At 38.8% G+C, this 18,268-nt stretch overlaps 1 protein-coding gene across 5 annotated transcripts in view; it reads right to left on the bottom strand.

Moving 5' to 3' along the window:
• Nucleotides 1-10,001: 10,001 nt before the first annotated feature.
• Nucleotides 10,002-18,268, bottom strand: part of ODF2L (outer dense fiber of sperm tails 2 like) — a 46,517-nt gene continuing 38,250 nt past the window's right edge. For all 5 annotated transcript variants that reach the window (XM_089497531.1, XM_089497532.1, XM_089497533.1 and 2 more), the window contains 6 exons: nt 16,810-16,914; nt 16,507-16,665; nt 14,636-14,721; nt 14,382-14,544; nt 12,534-12,659; nt 10,002-10,178 (listed from right to left, as the gene is read on the bottom strand). In XM_089497531.1, coding sequence (XP_089353657.1) covers nt 10,050-10,178; nt 12,534-12,659; nt 14,382-14,544; nt 14,636-14,721; nt 16,507-16,665; nt 16,810-16,914 — 768 coding nt within the window. In that variant the 3' untranslated portion in view covers nt 10,002-10,049. The remainder of the gene's footprint in view (nt 10,179-12,533; nt 12,660-14,381; nt 14,545-14,635; nt 14,722-16,506; nt 16,666-16,809; nt 16,915-18,268) is intronic.

Genomic DNA, 18,268 nt, shown 5'->3' with positions numbered 1-18,268 from the left:
TGCCACACTGCAGAATGCACTTTGACAGCACTTTAATTGTCATGGCTCCATCCTATGGAATCCTGGGATTTGTAGTTTGTTGTGACACCAGGGCTTTGTGAGAGAGGCTAAATCTCTCACAAAATTGCAGTTCTCAGAATTCCATAGCATTGAGCCATGGCACTTAAACCTGCATTGATTCTGCAGCGTAAATGAAGCCTAATACATGTTTGCCACAAGATGTGGAAAGTAAAAGTGCTACAAGATTTGTGGAAAATGGTGTCCCTTTAGGTTTTGAGTCCCTTTCAGGAGAAAAGTGGGATATAAATCGTATAAATAAATAAATAAATTTTATTTTCGGCTTTTTACACCTCACTTTGTGTGTGTGTTGATATGAACTCCTTTCCCCTACTTTGCAATGCCTGGAGTTCATATCAACACACACACAAAGATGGTAGATGAATAATTTCAGCCAGAGAATTGAGTGCTGGACAATCTGTAATATTCATTCACGTGGAATTATTGGAGAGGAAGAGCAGAAAAGAACAGAAGGATAATCTTGTTAAGTGTTTTCTCTTCCAAGATCTAACTGGATGCCAGCAACACAAAGAAAGCATGCACTGCCAGTAACACAGACCACACAAAACCCACTGAACCACACAGCTCTCATGCTTGTAGTACGATTGCTCCCCAATACAAGTGCCGAAAATATTCCTCATTTGTTGTTTGGAGGGAGGGCAATGCCCCCCCCAGAATAGTTAATATAGCTCAATTGTAGTTGTTTTCAGGGTGGGTAGGATAAGAGTACTTTGGGGCAGTGGACTCTTACGTTAAAATTTGGACAAGTTTTGAAAAATGACATAAGAAAAGGTTGATTAGCTTGTTTGTATTGTGATTGTTGGGGATTATGTCAGTTCCATATGCTGCATTTATTTCAACCAGAGCCTGCAATGTTATTGTAGAAAATTAATGCCAAATGACGCCTCTGACCTCCTAAACAATGGGTCAGTGTTATTTGTTCCATTTTTAAAAACGTGCGTTTAAGTCTATTATGTTGTTTCATTAAAATGACTTGTTTTTAAAAGAGTGACAGGTTACGTCCAGACTCTTAGGAAGTGAACATTTAGAGCAGAAAGCAAGGGACGGAGAAGCCTATATTTAAGATGATTTGCATATCCAATTTTTTATTTTTGGTGGTGGTGGTGGGAAACACTCCATTATTGACTTTTTTCTTCCTCTCACACACAAACATATTCTTTGGTTTTCAGCATGGAATGCACCAATTGGCCCATCTAGTTAGCTAGCTAGGCTTAGGAAGCCTAGGGCCCAAACAGACAGGCTAAAAAGTAAAGTTGCTTTAGGTCACTTTGGAGATATCCTATTTAAATGACATACACATCTTAAGAGGCCAGACGATGTGCCAAAGCTGTGTTCCAGTCCTTAGGACTGGAGTGTGGCTTTGGCGCAGCTTCCGGCCTCTTAGAATGCATGCGTCATTTAAACATCACACTTCCAAAGTGACCCAAAACAGTTTTATTTTGGTCTGTCTGTTCGGGCCCCTAGTTTAATTTCTATCTTCATTGACTGAAAATTGTTTGGGAGCTCTTCCATGGGCTACCTAGAGACCGAATCCTGAGACCTTTTGCTGCAAAATAAAGTGCTCTGCCACTGAGTTTACCCACAATTGTCCTTTGGCTATTAAACTTGTTTTTGTCTCAAAGCTTATGTTTTTTCAGCTATTCCATGTTGATTTCTCTCAAAAAGGCCTACACCACCACTCTGCATTCTCAGAATGACATAAAAATGCCAACCTAGCATTTTGCGTCTGTCAAAAAGCATATTTTTCGCCCTGTAAACCCCAACTGTAAAATTAAAGCTGCTAAAAATACATGTTTACTTTGGGGAGTTTATAATTCACAGCGGCATTTTTTGGGGTGGGGCTGGCAAATTGGTACGTGGATTGTCACCGCAGATAAGCACGCTGCATCTCTGGAAGGAAGTGCCTCAACCAAGAATAATCCTGTGGCCAGGGCAATAATTAAAAAGGGGAATTGGCATGAGGGATGCTTTGGCGGGGAAGGCTTCAAGTTGTGCAGGTGGCTGCCGGGTGTCTAAAAACTACTCTGAAAATTAGATGGTATGGATGAGCCATGAAAGATTTGCACAGCTTTTCTTTAAGACTCTGTATGTTGCCACAGGAGTTTTAGAGCTGTTTTTGTTTGCTGCTAGAGCTATTACAATTACAGATTGAGTCTCCCTTATCCGAAACGCTCAGGAGCAGAAGTATTTTGGGTTTTGGTCTTTTTAAAAAAATATTTGCATATACATAATGAGATATCTTGGAGAGGGGACTCAAGTCTAAACATGAAATTCATGTACGTTTCATAGTTGTTGTTGTTGTTGTTGTTGTGTGCCTTCAAGTAATTTCCATTCCATATACACCTTATACATATAGTCTGAAGGTAATTTTATAGATATTTTTAACGATTTTGCATATGAAACAAAGTTTGTGTCCACTCAACCGTCAGAAAGGAAAGGTGTCACTATCTCAGCCATCTATGTGGACACTTCGGGATTTCACAATTCCAAATAAGGGATACTCAACTTATATAGGCAAATCTCAGTTAACAAAGTCTCTGACAAAGAAGCTTCTGTTCATGATTTTTTTTTATATTCTCCAAACCCCATTTTTGCCTTGTCCTCTGTCTAGCTGGAGCCTGGAAGGGGAAGCACTGGCACTGCGAAGGGAGTAAAGGAGAGATAGAGAAGTAGATTTTTAGTGTTGGGTTGTTGCAGCACCTGATCTGTAATAAAACATTGCAATAAACATTTCCTGGAACTAGGAAAGAATGATATTCTGCTCTAGCCAATGCTTCTGTAGCTGTGTGCGCCTGAACTTTGGCGATCAAGGTAAACAGCAACTGCCTCCAGAATCCCTTACTGAGCATGCAAGAAATAGCAAAGGGAGAAACAGAGAAGCTTGCCTCACCATTTACCCCTCAGCATGTTAAAGAAGCATAGATCCGTAAGTATAGCCAACAAAATGGAAATCATAAAAGAAGCGGTCTGGTGAAAAGGAAAAAAACAATCTCTGGATGCTCTTGTATTAAGCTTTTTAGTGGTCACTTGAAAGTTCACAGCATTTTGTTTACTCATGTAAGGCTTTTCTGACTAAATTGTTTTATTTCTCATATATGAATATTGTTAGTTTTGAATAAAAAGTTTTTCTTAAACATGTTTGCTTTTTTAAAAATTGGGGTGCAGAATGCTATTCATATTCCAGGAACACATTCACTTTGTTAGGTATACCTGTAGTTCGGTTTTCAGAAAAGCTTGTAGAGAACATCTACTCTTCTATGGAATAGTTCAGTCCTCTTTAATAATATCATGCCCTGGAAAACATCAGCCAGTACTTCAGAAAGCTTTTCCTTTAATCCAGAGTAGGTAAAAATGTATGTTTAGAGCTTGAGAAATTTCAATTGTTCCCCATGGGATGAATACAGCTTCCTCCTGCTTTCAAAATGCAGTTGGCAGATGTGCACAACAGTGTATAGAAAGCTGGTTCAGTCATCAGTTTTCTTTCCTACATTTCAGGTGGGCTGTTTTCATTCTTTAAAGTACATAATTTAAAGTACATTTATTTAAACCAATGTTCATCACCTTATTAATGCACACACAAAAAACATTTTTTTAAAAAATGATAAAACTGCTCCAGGAATGAGGGAGTCTCATTTGTGATGTTCCAAGTGCCAAAGTTAGCGTCTGCAAAAAAGTCACACAACTCTGTTTTTCCACCATCCCTCATTACACTTGGCTGTAGAGAAAAATTATTCCTTTGAGAAGAATGCAGCCAACTGCCTTTCTACAGAAGTCCCAATATTTGAACAATGTTCCTTTGGTGAGAAGTTGTGTGTGTGTGTTTTAAAAGTCATGCAGCTTTTACTGTGCAGAATCTCACTTTAAAAATCACTACAGTTTAAGATCTTGCAGTGGGTTCCAGATTTTATTTAGACAACACAGGGTTGTTTGCAAGAAGTCAATTGAAGACCAAGGGTGGCTTCTTGTTGTTATTGTTGGATACCTTCAAGTTGTTTCTGAGTTATGGTGACCCTAAGGCAAACCTATGATGGGGTTTTCCTGGTGTGATTTGTTCAGCAGGGGGTTTCCTTTGCTTTCCTCTGAGGCTGAGAGGGTGTGACTTGCCCAAAGCTGAGCAAGGATTTGAACCTTAGTCTCCAGAGTCCTAGTCCAAGACTCACACCACTACACCATCTAACACAAGGGCAGAGGAACAATAAATTGCAGAGCTATAGTATGAAAGTACAATGTAAATTAAAAGGCCTGTGCAATCAAATGGTTTTTAACTGGTGGTGATGGTGATGTTAAGGAGCCAGTACTGAAAAGTCCCTTTCTCTTATAACCACCAGCCATAATCCACCTGGAAGACTTGAAGAGCCTCAGGGCTTGGGTAATGTGAGGCAGAATTGAAGAGTAATATTAGACACAACATTTCTCATGTTGACCTTGTTGGTCAAGCAAGACCTAAGCACAACAGGGAGCCCCTATCTTCCTAACTGCCTGCTTGTGTAGCCAGAGTCAGTGCATTTCTGGAGAGATGTGCAGTTTAGCATTTCAACATCCAGAGTTGATGGCGAAGCTGCAGCCATGTGCTGCCTTGAATCCCATGTCTAGGAGAAAGGTGGAATATAGATTTAATAAATAAATAATGAAAAATAAATGGCTTTCAGCACATGGGGGTGCATTCAGCAGTCTCTAAAAAGAATCAGTCCTGTTTATACCAAACTGTCAAGGGATTCAAAGGTAAACAAACATATCCCAGCAGTTTGAACAGGGCCTGCAAATGCACCAGGAGCTAGTCACAACAACAATAAAGTAACCAGCATAATGATGGCTCCATCTGCACTGCAGAAATAATGCAGTTTGGTAACACTTTAACTGTCATGACTCAATGCTATGGAATTCTGAGATTCGTAGTTTTGTGAGATTATTTAGCCCCCTATGTCAGAGAGCTCTGGTATCACAACAACATTTCTTTTTGGTGAGAATGGATGGTGTTGGACCACTTTCAAAGGTAGTCTCACATACAACACGCTGCACTAATCCTCAGCAGTACTATTTATAACTAGAACGGTTCTGCTTTAAATTGTCTGAACATTGGTTCAGTCAGTGTTCAGATCATAATGGACTATTTAAGGAAAATAAACTTAATGCCTTAAACTTATCTTCACAGGATGATTCTAGGGCAAGGAACTCACTGTGGGTTCGCATTTCTCGTATGTAATTCTTTTGAAGCAGTGCATTTTACACTGAGAAGCCATTAAGTTTCTATTCTCTGGCTGGAGGCAGCCTCACAATAAGATTTATGGGAGCTTCTTGCCACCGATAGGAAGCGGAGATAAAAGTTTTGTATCAGTTCTGAAATACTAGTAACAGTTTATTTGGCAGACAGGATTAAAGGGGATAGGGGCCCCAAGTTGTCTTAAGAGTCTTAGGCTTATGCTTTACATTTGGGTTTCCCAGACATTTAGCAAATTGAAAGCATATGATAATAGAAGCATTCCTCAGTGTCAGTCTCTTCTTCTTCCTCAGATGAGCATTACAAGAAGAGTAATAATGACCTAAGCATCTCTTTTCCCAAGCCAAAAACATTCAAGCAGTATAATCCCTTGGGATCTGATCTGTGGTTTGTTGGACTATAAATAATTGGTCAGAAATCCATGGTCTTTTTTCCAAACCAGTCTGAGGCAATTGCTAGGCTGGCAATTAACTGCTTATGCAGAGCATTTGCTACCAACAGGTGGTCTAGTAACACCACTAATACCCACTCGGCCATGGAAACCCACTGGGTGACCTTGGGCAAGTCACTCTCTCTCAGCCTCAAAGGTGGGCAAAAGCAACCTCCCCTGAACAAACCTTGCCTAGAAAACCCCACGATAGGTTTGTCTTAGGGTCACCATGAGGCAGAAATGACTTAAAGGCACACAAATATAGTTCTATGGAATGGTAGCAACTCCACAGCCCCAATCATCTCAGGGTTTTGTGTTTTTAAATTCAAGCTTCTAGCTCTTATGGCTGTAAATGCCTACCTTAATATAAACATCTCTTAGCTTTATAAAAAGCAAATATAGCTGTGTTGGCCTGCAGACAAAACCTCAACTCCATTGTGTTAATGCCATGGTTAGGCCAACCATGACTATGGCCTGTTACAGACAGCCAAAATAAAGCTGCTTCGAGTCACAGTGGAGGTATGGTGTTTCAATGATGCAAGAGTCCAGAAGCCACACCAAAGCCACGCTCCAGTCCTTAGGGCTGGAGCGTGGCTTTGGTGCGATTTCTGGACTCTTAGGACGCATGCATCATTGAAACACCATATCTCCACTGTGACTCGAAGCAGCTTTATTTTGGCTGTCTGTAACAGGCCTATAAGATTATCTACTTGCCACAGACTTTTTATAACATTGTGCCTGATCTAAAGAATTCAAAGGCTTTCACACATCCCTAAGCGTTCCTGTTTGGTTTAATAAAGGTAAGGATCACAGTATTAGGTTTCTCTCTTAGCAAGAAAACAAGAGATTATAAGTTGAATGGTAAAACATGCTTTATATGGCAAAGGTTTCCACAACCAACACTTAAAGTAAGCAGTAGGAAGTGATGGGAGATACCTCTTACTGATATACTGGATATGATATTATTGGAATGGTCATCCAGAGTATTTATGGGGTCTGGGATGTGATGTTGGGGGGTCCCTAGGCTGCCATTGCCCTTCCCTTAAGTCCTGAATAGCAGGCTAGGTAGTGGTCAAATATGGACCCCTGTATGCTTCCTATAGGTAGAGGCATAGATGACAAAGCTTATCTACTCACTAAAGGTCCATATAAATAGTCTATAGCCATGTTTTCCATCTGGAGTACTGCCCGAATTCACCGCTCTTCCAACTTTTTACTCTTCTTGAGAGGTTATATTTGCTCACCATTAATAATATACTCTTGAGACCCATGTAAATAATTTAAATGTGTGGGGATTTACTGGATAAATATTTCAAATCAAGAGGGCAGGCAAATTTTCTTCGGGTCAATGTTATGGCTGCCATACAAAACTAACAATGGAAACATATATGTAATTTACCATGAGAGGACTGATTGTGTAGAAGACTGATGGCAACCATTTGCATTCCATCAGTGTCTTCAGCAAAATTCCCATCACTTAGAAAAACACCCCTCTTTTGCTTTATTCTCCTTAATGCATGAAAAAGAAGAAACTAAGTCAGTGCTTTTTTGTTACAGCATCAAACAACCATCACGTCTATAGGCTCAACAAGACAGGCTCAAGGAAAACCAAGAGCAAAATATCATCAGGAATAAGTAAGGAAACATCACCTGTTTTCAATCAAGCATTTCGATCTAACATTATTACAGTTTTGAAGAAATGTAATCATCAGTAGCCATTTATAATTTAATAAACAACACATGTATAATTTATAATTTAATAGGATCAAATCCTTAGTTCCATCAATGCGAGCCAACTTATTTTACAGAGTTGAGGTACCATTATGCAATTTGTTCGACAGTTGTTTGTAGTTTTAAAGAAACGGTTTACCCTGAGTAAGGAGTAGAGCAGGGTGGGCAAACTTTGGAGATCCAATTTGCCAAGTTCAGAATCTCCTGGGGATGCAGAACACCTCAACACAAAAGTGACCCAAACTGGAGGGAAAATGGTTTTCGAATCTTTTAGACAGTCTTCTATTCTGTCAAAAGGAGTGCTTTTTTTGGTCAGACTCAGAGCAGGAGTTTTATACAACCCACTCACCCACTTGCTCCAACCCCCATATTTGTCACATATGCGCCATTACCTTTTGAGATGTCACCTAACCTCATTCAAAGTTTCCCAGGCATTGTAAAATACACAATTCCCCTTTATTTATTTGTTTTATGCATTATTACTTTTTTTTTCAGAGTATTATTGGCCCACATCTTGAACTGTCATAAATTCTTCTACAACATCAATGAAAATAGCAGAAGTAAAATGCAAGCCACCAATGAAGAAACCAAGAGGAGGGATGTAACACAGATGCGTCACTAGCCTGGTGATGCAAAAGTTGTTTTTGGACTAAAACTCTCAGAATTCCCCATGTTGGCTGAGTGATTTCAGAGAGCTGGAAAACTATCTTCCCACACTGGGAAGCAGTTATTAGATGTAGAAGTTTTTCACCTTTCTCTTTGAAGTCCCTCCCTTCCCTGGTGGGTCTCTTGCGTTGAACTAAATTAGTATGTTTTTAATTCCCATTTTATTCTTGGAATAAACCAGTCCTAGTGGATGGGCTAAGATGGAGGTGAGTAATATTGGCTGGAACAACACACCACAGAGATATTACTGTGATAACCAACTTGCACGTTTGTTTGCACAGAAGGAGGAATATAGGTCAGTTTATATACTGCCAGGTGGCAGATGGAGTGTAGGTAAGGGAGGAAAAGATAAAAGGGATTTTTTTAAAATTAAAAAATTTCAAGTCATCCTCATTTACTGATTTTCCAGACATCAAGAAGAAATCCTAATCAAATCCACATTTCTGTTACCCATAAAAGTTTGAACCCCCTGTTCCTGAATTTCTGTTAAAAAGTACCATAATGGCAAGTGAAGTAACAATAGAGCAATGTTTAAGTTTTTACTGGGTGTCTGTTTTCTTAGATAAAAAGATTTGCAGTTCTCAAGAAGAAGAAAAAAATAAAAAACTTTATTTTGGAAATAATGACACTTTTTTGCAGAAGACACCAATAACCCATTCTATTTGGCCTGGGTGGGGAAACAGGCTGTCATTAGGCCCATAAATAAGAGACACTGGAACAGGGATAATCAATCTTTCACACACGAGATATATATATTTGCAAGTTCAAACCAACCACAGAAGGTTGGTTGCTGATCAAGGAAGTTCTGGGGAACAGAAGGCTTAACTGCCTTCCCTCAGATTGACATTTCTCTGATCTAACCTCCTCAGTAACTGCTGCTTAGCCAACTGCACAAATAGCAGCTCTGAGGGAGGAGCAACTGACAATTCTTTTCATTATGACTCTTTATATTGGGCAGAAGTTGGAACACAATGTCTAATTTTAGCAATTCCACCTACATAAATTGAGAACTTAGTGATACTTCCTTAAAGTGTCATCAGTTGGATGTCTATTAATTTGGAGCCAACTAATATGACTCTTGTCTAATTCAGCAGGATAAACTAGAGAGAATAATATGTACACATAATGAAGCCAGAAGGACTATTTTCAGTGAGTTACAGTATCAGAATAAATATTCCTTCAGCCTCTGCAGCCTTCCAGATTCATTCTTGGCCATGTATGCTGCCCTTAAAGTAAGATCTTAGAACAGCCTCCTCCAACCAGATGTTTAGAACCTCCACGTCCATGAAATCCAGCCAGCAGGGCTAATGGTGAAGAATGATGGGAACTGTAGTCCAAGAGATCTGGTGGGCATCTGACTGTGCACTCCTGATGTTCTGCCAAGAGTGACCTTCCACAATCACATCAGTGGAAGAGTTATTTACTGATTTTCCCATTCCCACAAAATAAATTTCCTTATGGACACAAAGGGCCAGAAAATGTAAATGTAATGCTTCCATTTTACATTTTCATCAGCACTGAACTTCATCAGCAGAGGATGCAAGGTCTGATTCTTCTAAATCCAAGAGGAAAACATTCATGGAAACAGTTGTGGGGCAACATCCTAACATCACAGAATATGGAATATCCTTTTGGATTTCAAAGCCATTCTGCACTGAACTTCAAGAAAATTTAGCATGCTAGCACCCATCTTTTTGCTTGCTTGTTGTTTGTGGGATGTTTTTCAACTAAATTAATGTTCCACCAATATACATGCAGATGTTTTTCTAATCTAGTGATATGTGTGGCTAACAATTAACATAAAACATGCCTTTCAGATACCACAGTGGAGGAAATCCTAAACGCAACAGACTCCAATGGGATGATCAGACACAAACATTTGTCCTGAGATGTGCTTCTTCATTTTGGAAAGAAACAAGAGAAAGTTCAGCTGAACATTGTTACATAAGAGGTTTTCAAAAACTTTACATAATTCTGGATACTCTGGGTCTGGTTTTCTGATCTTTGGAGGCTGTGTTCTAGTTCTTTCAAAGACACTTCATGATGTTTCTCTCTCTGGAAAAAATTAAACATTATTGATAGACATATTGACTAATAAAATGTTTCAAATTTTAGTATACTGAAAAATGTCTCTGGTAAACCAAACACCTTAACAACTTTTATTTTTGTGTCCATGAAACAAGGATGCACACATTTTAACTTCAGGCAGGCTAAGCAATCATGGACTTTAATCAGCTTTATACTTTGAAACACAAGGCTAAAGTGACTCATAAGGAGCCTTAAATTTCATTTTCCAAGTACTGTGGCATCATCATACCACTATAATATGGTTTTTATGACTGCACCTGTAACCAATTTAAATTACTTTTTTGGTACCAAAGGCACTTGTTAAAAAAGAGTGATTGATAGTCCCTTTAATAGGTCCATTCACAATTCTCCAACCCTATAAAAGATACACAGCATTCTCAGGATTTATCTTTATGTTTATTAGAACATTTAAAAAATACATGTGGTTAAAATAAATGTCAGAATTGTCCCAGAATTTAGATGTGCTGGAGATTTTTTATTTTTATTTTTTGGTATGTGCAACAATCACTTCTGGTTAAAAGTGATCAAACAAATTACTTTCTTGGGGCTTATCTTTTATTGTGATACCCTATAACATCCACAAATTTAGCAGGCCTGAGCATTGTACATATTTACAATTCTTCCCCGCTTCCAACAACATCTCTTTACCAAGAGGGGAAGAATATGCTCTATATTTTTCATTTCCATTGATTTGCATGCATGTTTACAGACATATGCACTAGCGTGTGAGCACATGCAGACCTGTATATGTATGTCTGTAATTAAGGGAGTAGAACAATGGATGTGTTCTGTGTTAAATCAATGGCATTCAATGCATGAGTGAGATTACTTTTATATTTATTTTTAACTGTCAGGCCAAATAAATCTGAACTGGAAAATGCTTACAACATAATATACTGGCCCTGACAAAAGAAAGGAAAGCGAAACGTATGCTGGAGAAAATGTATTAAGGAAGTTATGATTCACTTCAGCTGAACTTTAAGATGGAGTGGTTGGAAATGGTTAACTAAAATAAATTAACTGTGTGGGGGTGAGTGGGGGGAGATAGTTACTGATCATTTCAACAGCAGCGGATACAGAATTCTACAAACAATTCCCAAAGAGAGACAGACAGACATGAGCCTTGGGGCAACTTAAATCAGAAAGTGGTTTAGCTTAGTGGTGAAACACGTGCCTTGCATGTAGAAAGTCCCAGATTCAATCCCTGGCATCACTATTACCATTTATATTTACTTATTCATATTCCACTTCCTCCCTAGAACCTGGAACCAAGGTGGCTAACAAAAAGTACAACCAATATAAAAAACAAGTAAAAGTAAAAAACATACCATATGTTATTGTTAAAATACAGTCGCCCCTCCGATTCCAAATCCTGGGGCAACTGTATTGTTATCTATAGAATTAAGAACAATTTAAAACACCTTCCTGAAAAGGGAAATCAAAACACTAGAACACACTATTAATAAATACTTCTGCTTATAGTCACTTCCCGAAAGTCTGCAGAAATAAAGTATGTTTTTACCTGGTGACAGAAGAATGAATAGCCACTCAAGGCTCCCTAAAAAGGGAGAGTTGGTGCCTATCTACACTACAAAATTCATCTGATTTGATCATCAATTTCTTTTTTTTTTTGGCAGGGGGGATGTCTGACTAGGTAACTGTAGGTCAGGACTATAGCACTCACTGGCAGAGAATTGCAAGATCTCTCTGCAAACTACAGATCTCAGGATTCTATAGGATGGAGCCATGATAGTTAATGCGGTATCAGATTGCTAAAACTGCATATAATGTAGATAGCCTTTTGAGCCACCTCCAAATATCTGTTCCTTAAACTTGTGAAAGAACAACTATGGGAGTGCCCTTTAAGTCTTTATCTAGGCCTTAACTATTGCAGACAATTCATCTGTTAATAACGGGTGCTATTATTTTAGTACAACTTTGGAAGCAAAATGAACAGAATGAACAGATACCAAAGAAGTGAATCTATGCTCTACAAATACACATATATTTTGTTGACATTCAAAGACTACAAAAAAGTACAATAATTTGGGATAAGCTGAAATATCTGACAACTTACTGTAAACCCAAGGCCAACAGCTAAACTAGCTTACTGTAAACATAAAATGTGTTTGAATTTGACAGATATTATGTGCTAGAACCCGGGTGTGTGCTATGTTTGTATAGATTTTGTATGGCTGAAGTACAAAGAAAAAAGGAAACTGAGAGCATGTAGAATACATTTCAATACTGAAATAAAATTTAAAAATAAATATCAGAAGCAATACCAAAAGTTTGGTGGAGTGCAGGGGAGGGTCTACTTACAGCTTCTAATCTTCTAGATAGCTGTTTCTGTTCTTCTTTTTTCTTTCTTAATTTATTTTCTAGATCCAGTATTTTCAACTGAAATGCCTGCTCTTTAGAAGTGATCTTTTCCATCTCTTCTGCTAGCTGCAAAAATAAAAGTTAAAACCTGTACTATAAGTTTTAATAACACCCATTTGATGGAGTGAGCTGCAGTCCACAGAATGTGGTATCAAATTAAACATGTATGCCTTTTGTGTGACCCAAAATTTTCTGTTGTTTTAATTCAAACAATCTGAAATGCCAGCCTGATCTTTTTCAATACCAAACGTTAACAGCACATTGCTATGTTTTACTATGAGTGACTTTTTAAGATTAACTATGTCTATCATGAGAAAATTAAAGAATGGGGGGAAATGCCAAATTCATAGGTAAGAACAACAGGTTGATCATCTTTTATCATTAACAACACTCCTACTTCAGATATAATATTAACATTATGAAGTTCTGACTAGTAGCATGTCCTGAGAAGTTGAATGCACCACCAAAAAAATGAATCCCAGGATTCCACAGGGTGCAACAATATCATACTACACAGTTATTATTCTATTTTTACTGCTATAGCTGCCTTCTGTGGAATTGTGGGATTCATAGTTTAGTGAGGCCTAAGAGCTCTCTGATTGAGAATTCTAAATGCCCCTTCCTCAACTTCAAATCCCAGGATTCCACAGGAGGCAACCATAGCAGTAAAATTGGAATAACAGTGCTATAATAGTGTAGTGTGATGAAATTTAAAGACATAGCTGTGTTGGTTTGGAAAATCAATATGGAAAGGGATCTTGTAGCACCTTTGGAGTATAAAAATGTCCCTTACTCACAAGACTGTTTGTGGTTATAAAATTAAGGATTTTCCACAAAACTGAAATACCTAGACCAGAAAAAATATGTTGACATAAGGCAACACAAAAAAAAGAAGAAACCATATGCGGCTACACTTTCCCTCATCATACTGTCATGTGTTTCACTCCAATATTGGGAAAAAAATGTCGGTAGAGTTAAAGGATGGATTCATACAGTAGCAAGAGTTTAAAACTACAAAACTGGGGACGGGTAAAGATAAGATCAGAAAAGAAGTTTTGCTTTATGGCTATCTATAATGCTCCACATGTGGTTCAGGTAATTTTAAACTGCGCCACTGTAAAGAGAGCCTAAAACATATGGAGAATGGCGTCCCCAACACATTTGCATTTAAGGGGAGGCAACACCATTAATCAATGTAGGAGTCTGGTCTATGATATAGATCAGTTCAAGGTGTTCCTTCCTGATGCTTAATTTGAGCCAGAACCTAGCTCTGGAACCAATTTTCAATGTCAGTGCTCACCTTCGAATATGTAAAAAGTCATGAGAAAAGAATGCCTTTGGGCATGTATAGAGTACCTCTCCCTCACCAGTGAGCAATCAGTGGTTTGTTTCCAACAAACAAAAAAAGACATGAGAAAAGAATGCCTTTGGGCATGTATTGAGTAGTTTAACAAGGAGAAAGAGAAAATGCATTAGTGCTGTTCCACAAGTTTTTCCACAAGAGCAAGCCGGAAATGCCTCCCAGCAATGTATCAGGGATTTTGTTCCAATAAGGAAAATGTGGGTAATGGGAGAAAACATAATAATCTGATCAACTGGGGAGCTAGCATGTCTCATTTCACAGATAAATAATCATTATTCTGTCCACCCCTATCAAAAAGGTGCTATGTGGGTTGTGTGCGGGGTTTTTTTAAGAACAGAGCCAACTGCTTCTTTTGCAAAAGATTCTTATTAGGTAAATTTCTAATTTCAAACAGGCAGTAGACAAACATTTACGATCATTTCTACCTTTTTTCTTCCATCTTCCAAAGCAGCTTCCAGCTGTCTGGTTAAAGCCTCACAGTCTGCAATTTTTTGGTTAAACTGGAATTCAGTTTTCTGAAGAATCTCTTCTTTGTTTGCCAACTGATTTTCAAGTTCGTTGTTTTGCAGTTCCATTTCTTCTAATTTTCTTTTAAGTGAAGTAAACATACAAGTGAAGGTTACCACAGAATGGAAGGCAGACAGAAAGAATTATGAAGGTAGCAGCAGGACACACTTACTTTTTAACTTCTTCATACTTCAATTGAATGTTGCGATTTTCCTCTTCCAAAGAGAGCTGTTCCAAGACCCCTCCACTGTCACCTACCTGTAGAAACAGTTATTCTCATTCTAACAAGTCACACAAAACTGCAGAGAAAAAACAAATTACTAGCAAGCAAAGTTTTTTGCCAGGAACAAAAAAATAGTTGTTCTCCAGATGTTGTTAAATTGCAACTCCCATCATTCCTCACCACAGGCTTTGCTGGCAAGGGCTAATGTGTGTTGCCCTCCAGCCCCATCAGTGCAATCCTTTATAGCAGTATGTGCAGTAATTCCCAGCAATGACAAACAGGTTTGGTTCTAATTGATTAGAGTAACATAAAAGAAAAACAGGAATCTAATATATTCAAGATCAAAACTGGGTACAAAATGAGAGAAAAGTTCACTTATCGGTATTTTATCCCACATCCTGCTATGCCAGGGGATTAATAGCAGTCTCTGTGGTTCTGTTCTGTATCCTATTCGCTTCTGAAGGAAATGACCCCTTTCTTCTGTTGCTACACTAGTGTCTTTGGAGCCCTTTCACATGACACAATTATAGCGTTATGATTCCACTTTAATTGCCACGGTTCCATGCTATTCAATACTGGAATGCTATTTAGGGAATGCTATTTAGAATTTTTATTTAAAAGAAGAAGGTGTAAAGGCAGGCTTACTGCTGAACATAAAGAAAACAAAAATAATGATCACAGAGGATCTACATAAGTTCAACCTAAACAATGAGGAAATCAAAATAGTGAAAGAGTTCCCATACCATGGACTGCAATCAGGAAATAAGAAGAAAACTAGGAATGGATAGGACAACCATGAAACAATTAGACAAGAACCTAAAGTGTAAAGATATACAACTGAGCACTAAAACTGGACTTGTCCAAGATACTGTATTCCCCATTACCATGTGTGGATGTGAGAAGTGAATAGTGAAAAAGGTAGATAGAATCAACTCATTTGAGATGTGGTGAGGATACCGTGGATGGTCAAAAAGACAAACAAATGAGTCACAGAACTGATCAAACCAGGACTCTCCCTGGAAACGAAGATGATGAAACTAAGGCTGTCGTACTTTGGCCACATCATGAGAAGATATGACTCACTAGAAAAGACAATAATGTTAGGCAAAGTAGAAAGCAGCAGAAAGAGCAGAAGACCATAGGCCAGATGGATAGACTCAATTAGGGAGGTCATGGGCCTGAACTTACATTACCTGAGCAAAGCTACTGGGGACAGGGGCTCTTGGAGATGTCTTATCCACTATCACCATGAGTCAGGGTCGACGCAAGTGCAGTTAACAACAACAATTTAGAATTCTCTGCCAGAGAGCTTTACTGCCTGCCTAAATTACAAATCCCAGGTTTTCACAGGATGCAATGACAGTTACAGTTCAATCATAGTGCCATAATTGTATGGTGTGAAAAGGCCCTAAAATTCCTTCCCATATGATGATTACCTGCTGCTACATTTCTTTTCTTTCTAGTGCAGGTAAATACCATTTTAATTATATTTAATTAAAAAAAAACAATTGTGTGAACAGAAATACCTTAAGTCTAAGTGAGGCATGAGAACTGTGTGTCTCTCCAAAACGTTGTCTAACTTGCAGTTTCAGCACTCTTCGCCATTAACTATGCAGGCTAGGGCTGCTGGGAGTTGCAGTTCAGCAACATGGCAAGTATCACACAATTCTCAATCAACTGGTCAATGGTGAATCAACACATATAAATCCCACTAATTCAGTGGATGTACTTTAGCTGGAACTAGCACTGGGACTCAATCCCTTGGGTTCTTTCCATAAAGGTTTACATCTTTTATAGATTATATATTATTAACCAAGCACCTGGACCTGTAGCTCCCTAATGGCTTTGGATTTATCTACGCAGCTCTTCTGGCAGGAGAGTAGGCTTTCCTGACATGTCTGCAGTTTCCCTTCAACTGCTTTCTGCATATCACGGGCATATTCTAACTCCTTCAAGTAGGCCTCTGTCTGGTCCCGCATCTAGGCAGCCATGGTGGGGGCAGAGTAGGAAAAAAAAGAAGAAATAAAATTTCAGTCATTTTTGCATATTCTCCAATAGTCAAACTATTGTAGCTTTAAAACAATGAACATAAGCAGAATAAACAATAGGTTTCCTACACTTACCGCATTCGTTTCAAAATCCTTGTCTTCCATTATCTTTCCACTGTCACTGAGAATGTTTTCATACTTGGTTTTCAATTCCTCTGCTTCCATTTCCAATCTCACCACCTAGAATGACATGTTTTAGAGAGATGTGGGCCACTTGAAGGCATGCAACAACAACAAAACCCCTGAAAACATGTACCCACTGGAAAGAATTAACTCATTATTTGGTACATGCTTTCATGGGTTTTGTTGTTGTTACGTGCCTTCAAGTCATTTCTGACTTAGGGCAACGCTAAGGTGAATCTATCATGGGGTTTGCTTTCCTCTACATCCCTTCTCAAAATGGTGACTGCAAGTTCCATCACTTCCTGTTGCCATTTTGAGAGGGACTGCAGAGTAAATTATTTGGGGGTGGTGTGAGGTTCATGAGGTTATATAAGAAGTGTAGTGTGTTTTCATACATTTGGAGGGCTTTTAATGTAGTTTTTGGGCAAGACTTTCCTGAAAATTGTGCCAAAATTTTAATTAAAATTGGGGGGGGGGAGCTTTGTGGGCAGAGCTGTGGAGTCAGTACACCAAAGGTTTGATTCTATTTTTCTACTGTATGACTCTTACTCCACAGCCCTGTTTGTTGGACTTGTGACAGGCTTCAGCGGATGCAAAAGTGTGGTCCAGGGCTGCACTCTGTCCACTCCTGCTTTTTAAGTGATCCCTTAAGGGACTATCACAGCTACACTGCCCCCTGGAAGTCATAGTAATGCTTAAGAGGCTTTTAATGTTTAAGACTCCACATGGAAATGTAAAATGTTACAGGCTGCATCCTTACTGCAGAAATAATCCAGTTTGACACCACTTTGGCTGCTAAGGCTCAGTACTATGGAATCCTGGGAATTGTAGTTTTACAAGACATTTAGCTTTCTTTGCCAGAGAGCTCTGGTGTCTCAACAAATGACAATTCCCAGAATTCCATAACACTGAGACATGGTAGGGCTTTATCATGTGCAGCTTTTAAGCTGCAATTCCTATGGGAAGGAAGTAACATCGGTGACGCTGATCACATGACACCACTTCTCTCCTGTAGCTGCCCAGTCCCTGACCTGTGTCTTTTCATTCACAGAGGAAACCCATGAATGAAATGCCTATCGCCCATTGCCAAAATTGCAGAAAGCCATTCCCGCAGCAGTACCACGATTGTTAGTCACTTGGTCTCATTGTTCCCTCCTCCCTTTCCTTCCTCTCCCTCCTTTTTAAAAATATTGTTTCCCCACTTTGTTCATGCTATTTTGGAGCTCAGGAGCCCTGAAGTTTAAAAATTAAGTGGACTGGGGCTGTGGATCTCTGAAATAGCATGAAAAAAGTTGGATAAAAAAAACCCTGAAAGGCATGCTGGGCAAAGCATAACAGAGGGAAGGGTTAAGGGAGAGGATGGGAATGGAGCACGATGCTGGCAGCAGCCCAAGTTGTGCTAAAGGAATAA

This window comes from Sceloporus occidentalis, unplaced genomic scaffold, assembly GCF_023333645.1.
Source record: "Sceloporus occidentalis isolate IW3139 unplaced genomic scaffold, rSceOcc1.0.p SCAF_104, whole genome shotgun sequence".
NCBI lineage: Eukaryota > Metazoa > Chordata > Lepidosauria > Squamata > Phrynosomatidae > Sceloporus > Sceloporus occidentalis.
Note: the sequence above shows the minus strand (reverse complement) of the source record. Positions and strands in the feature narration are given on the sequence as shown.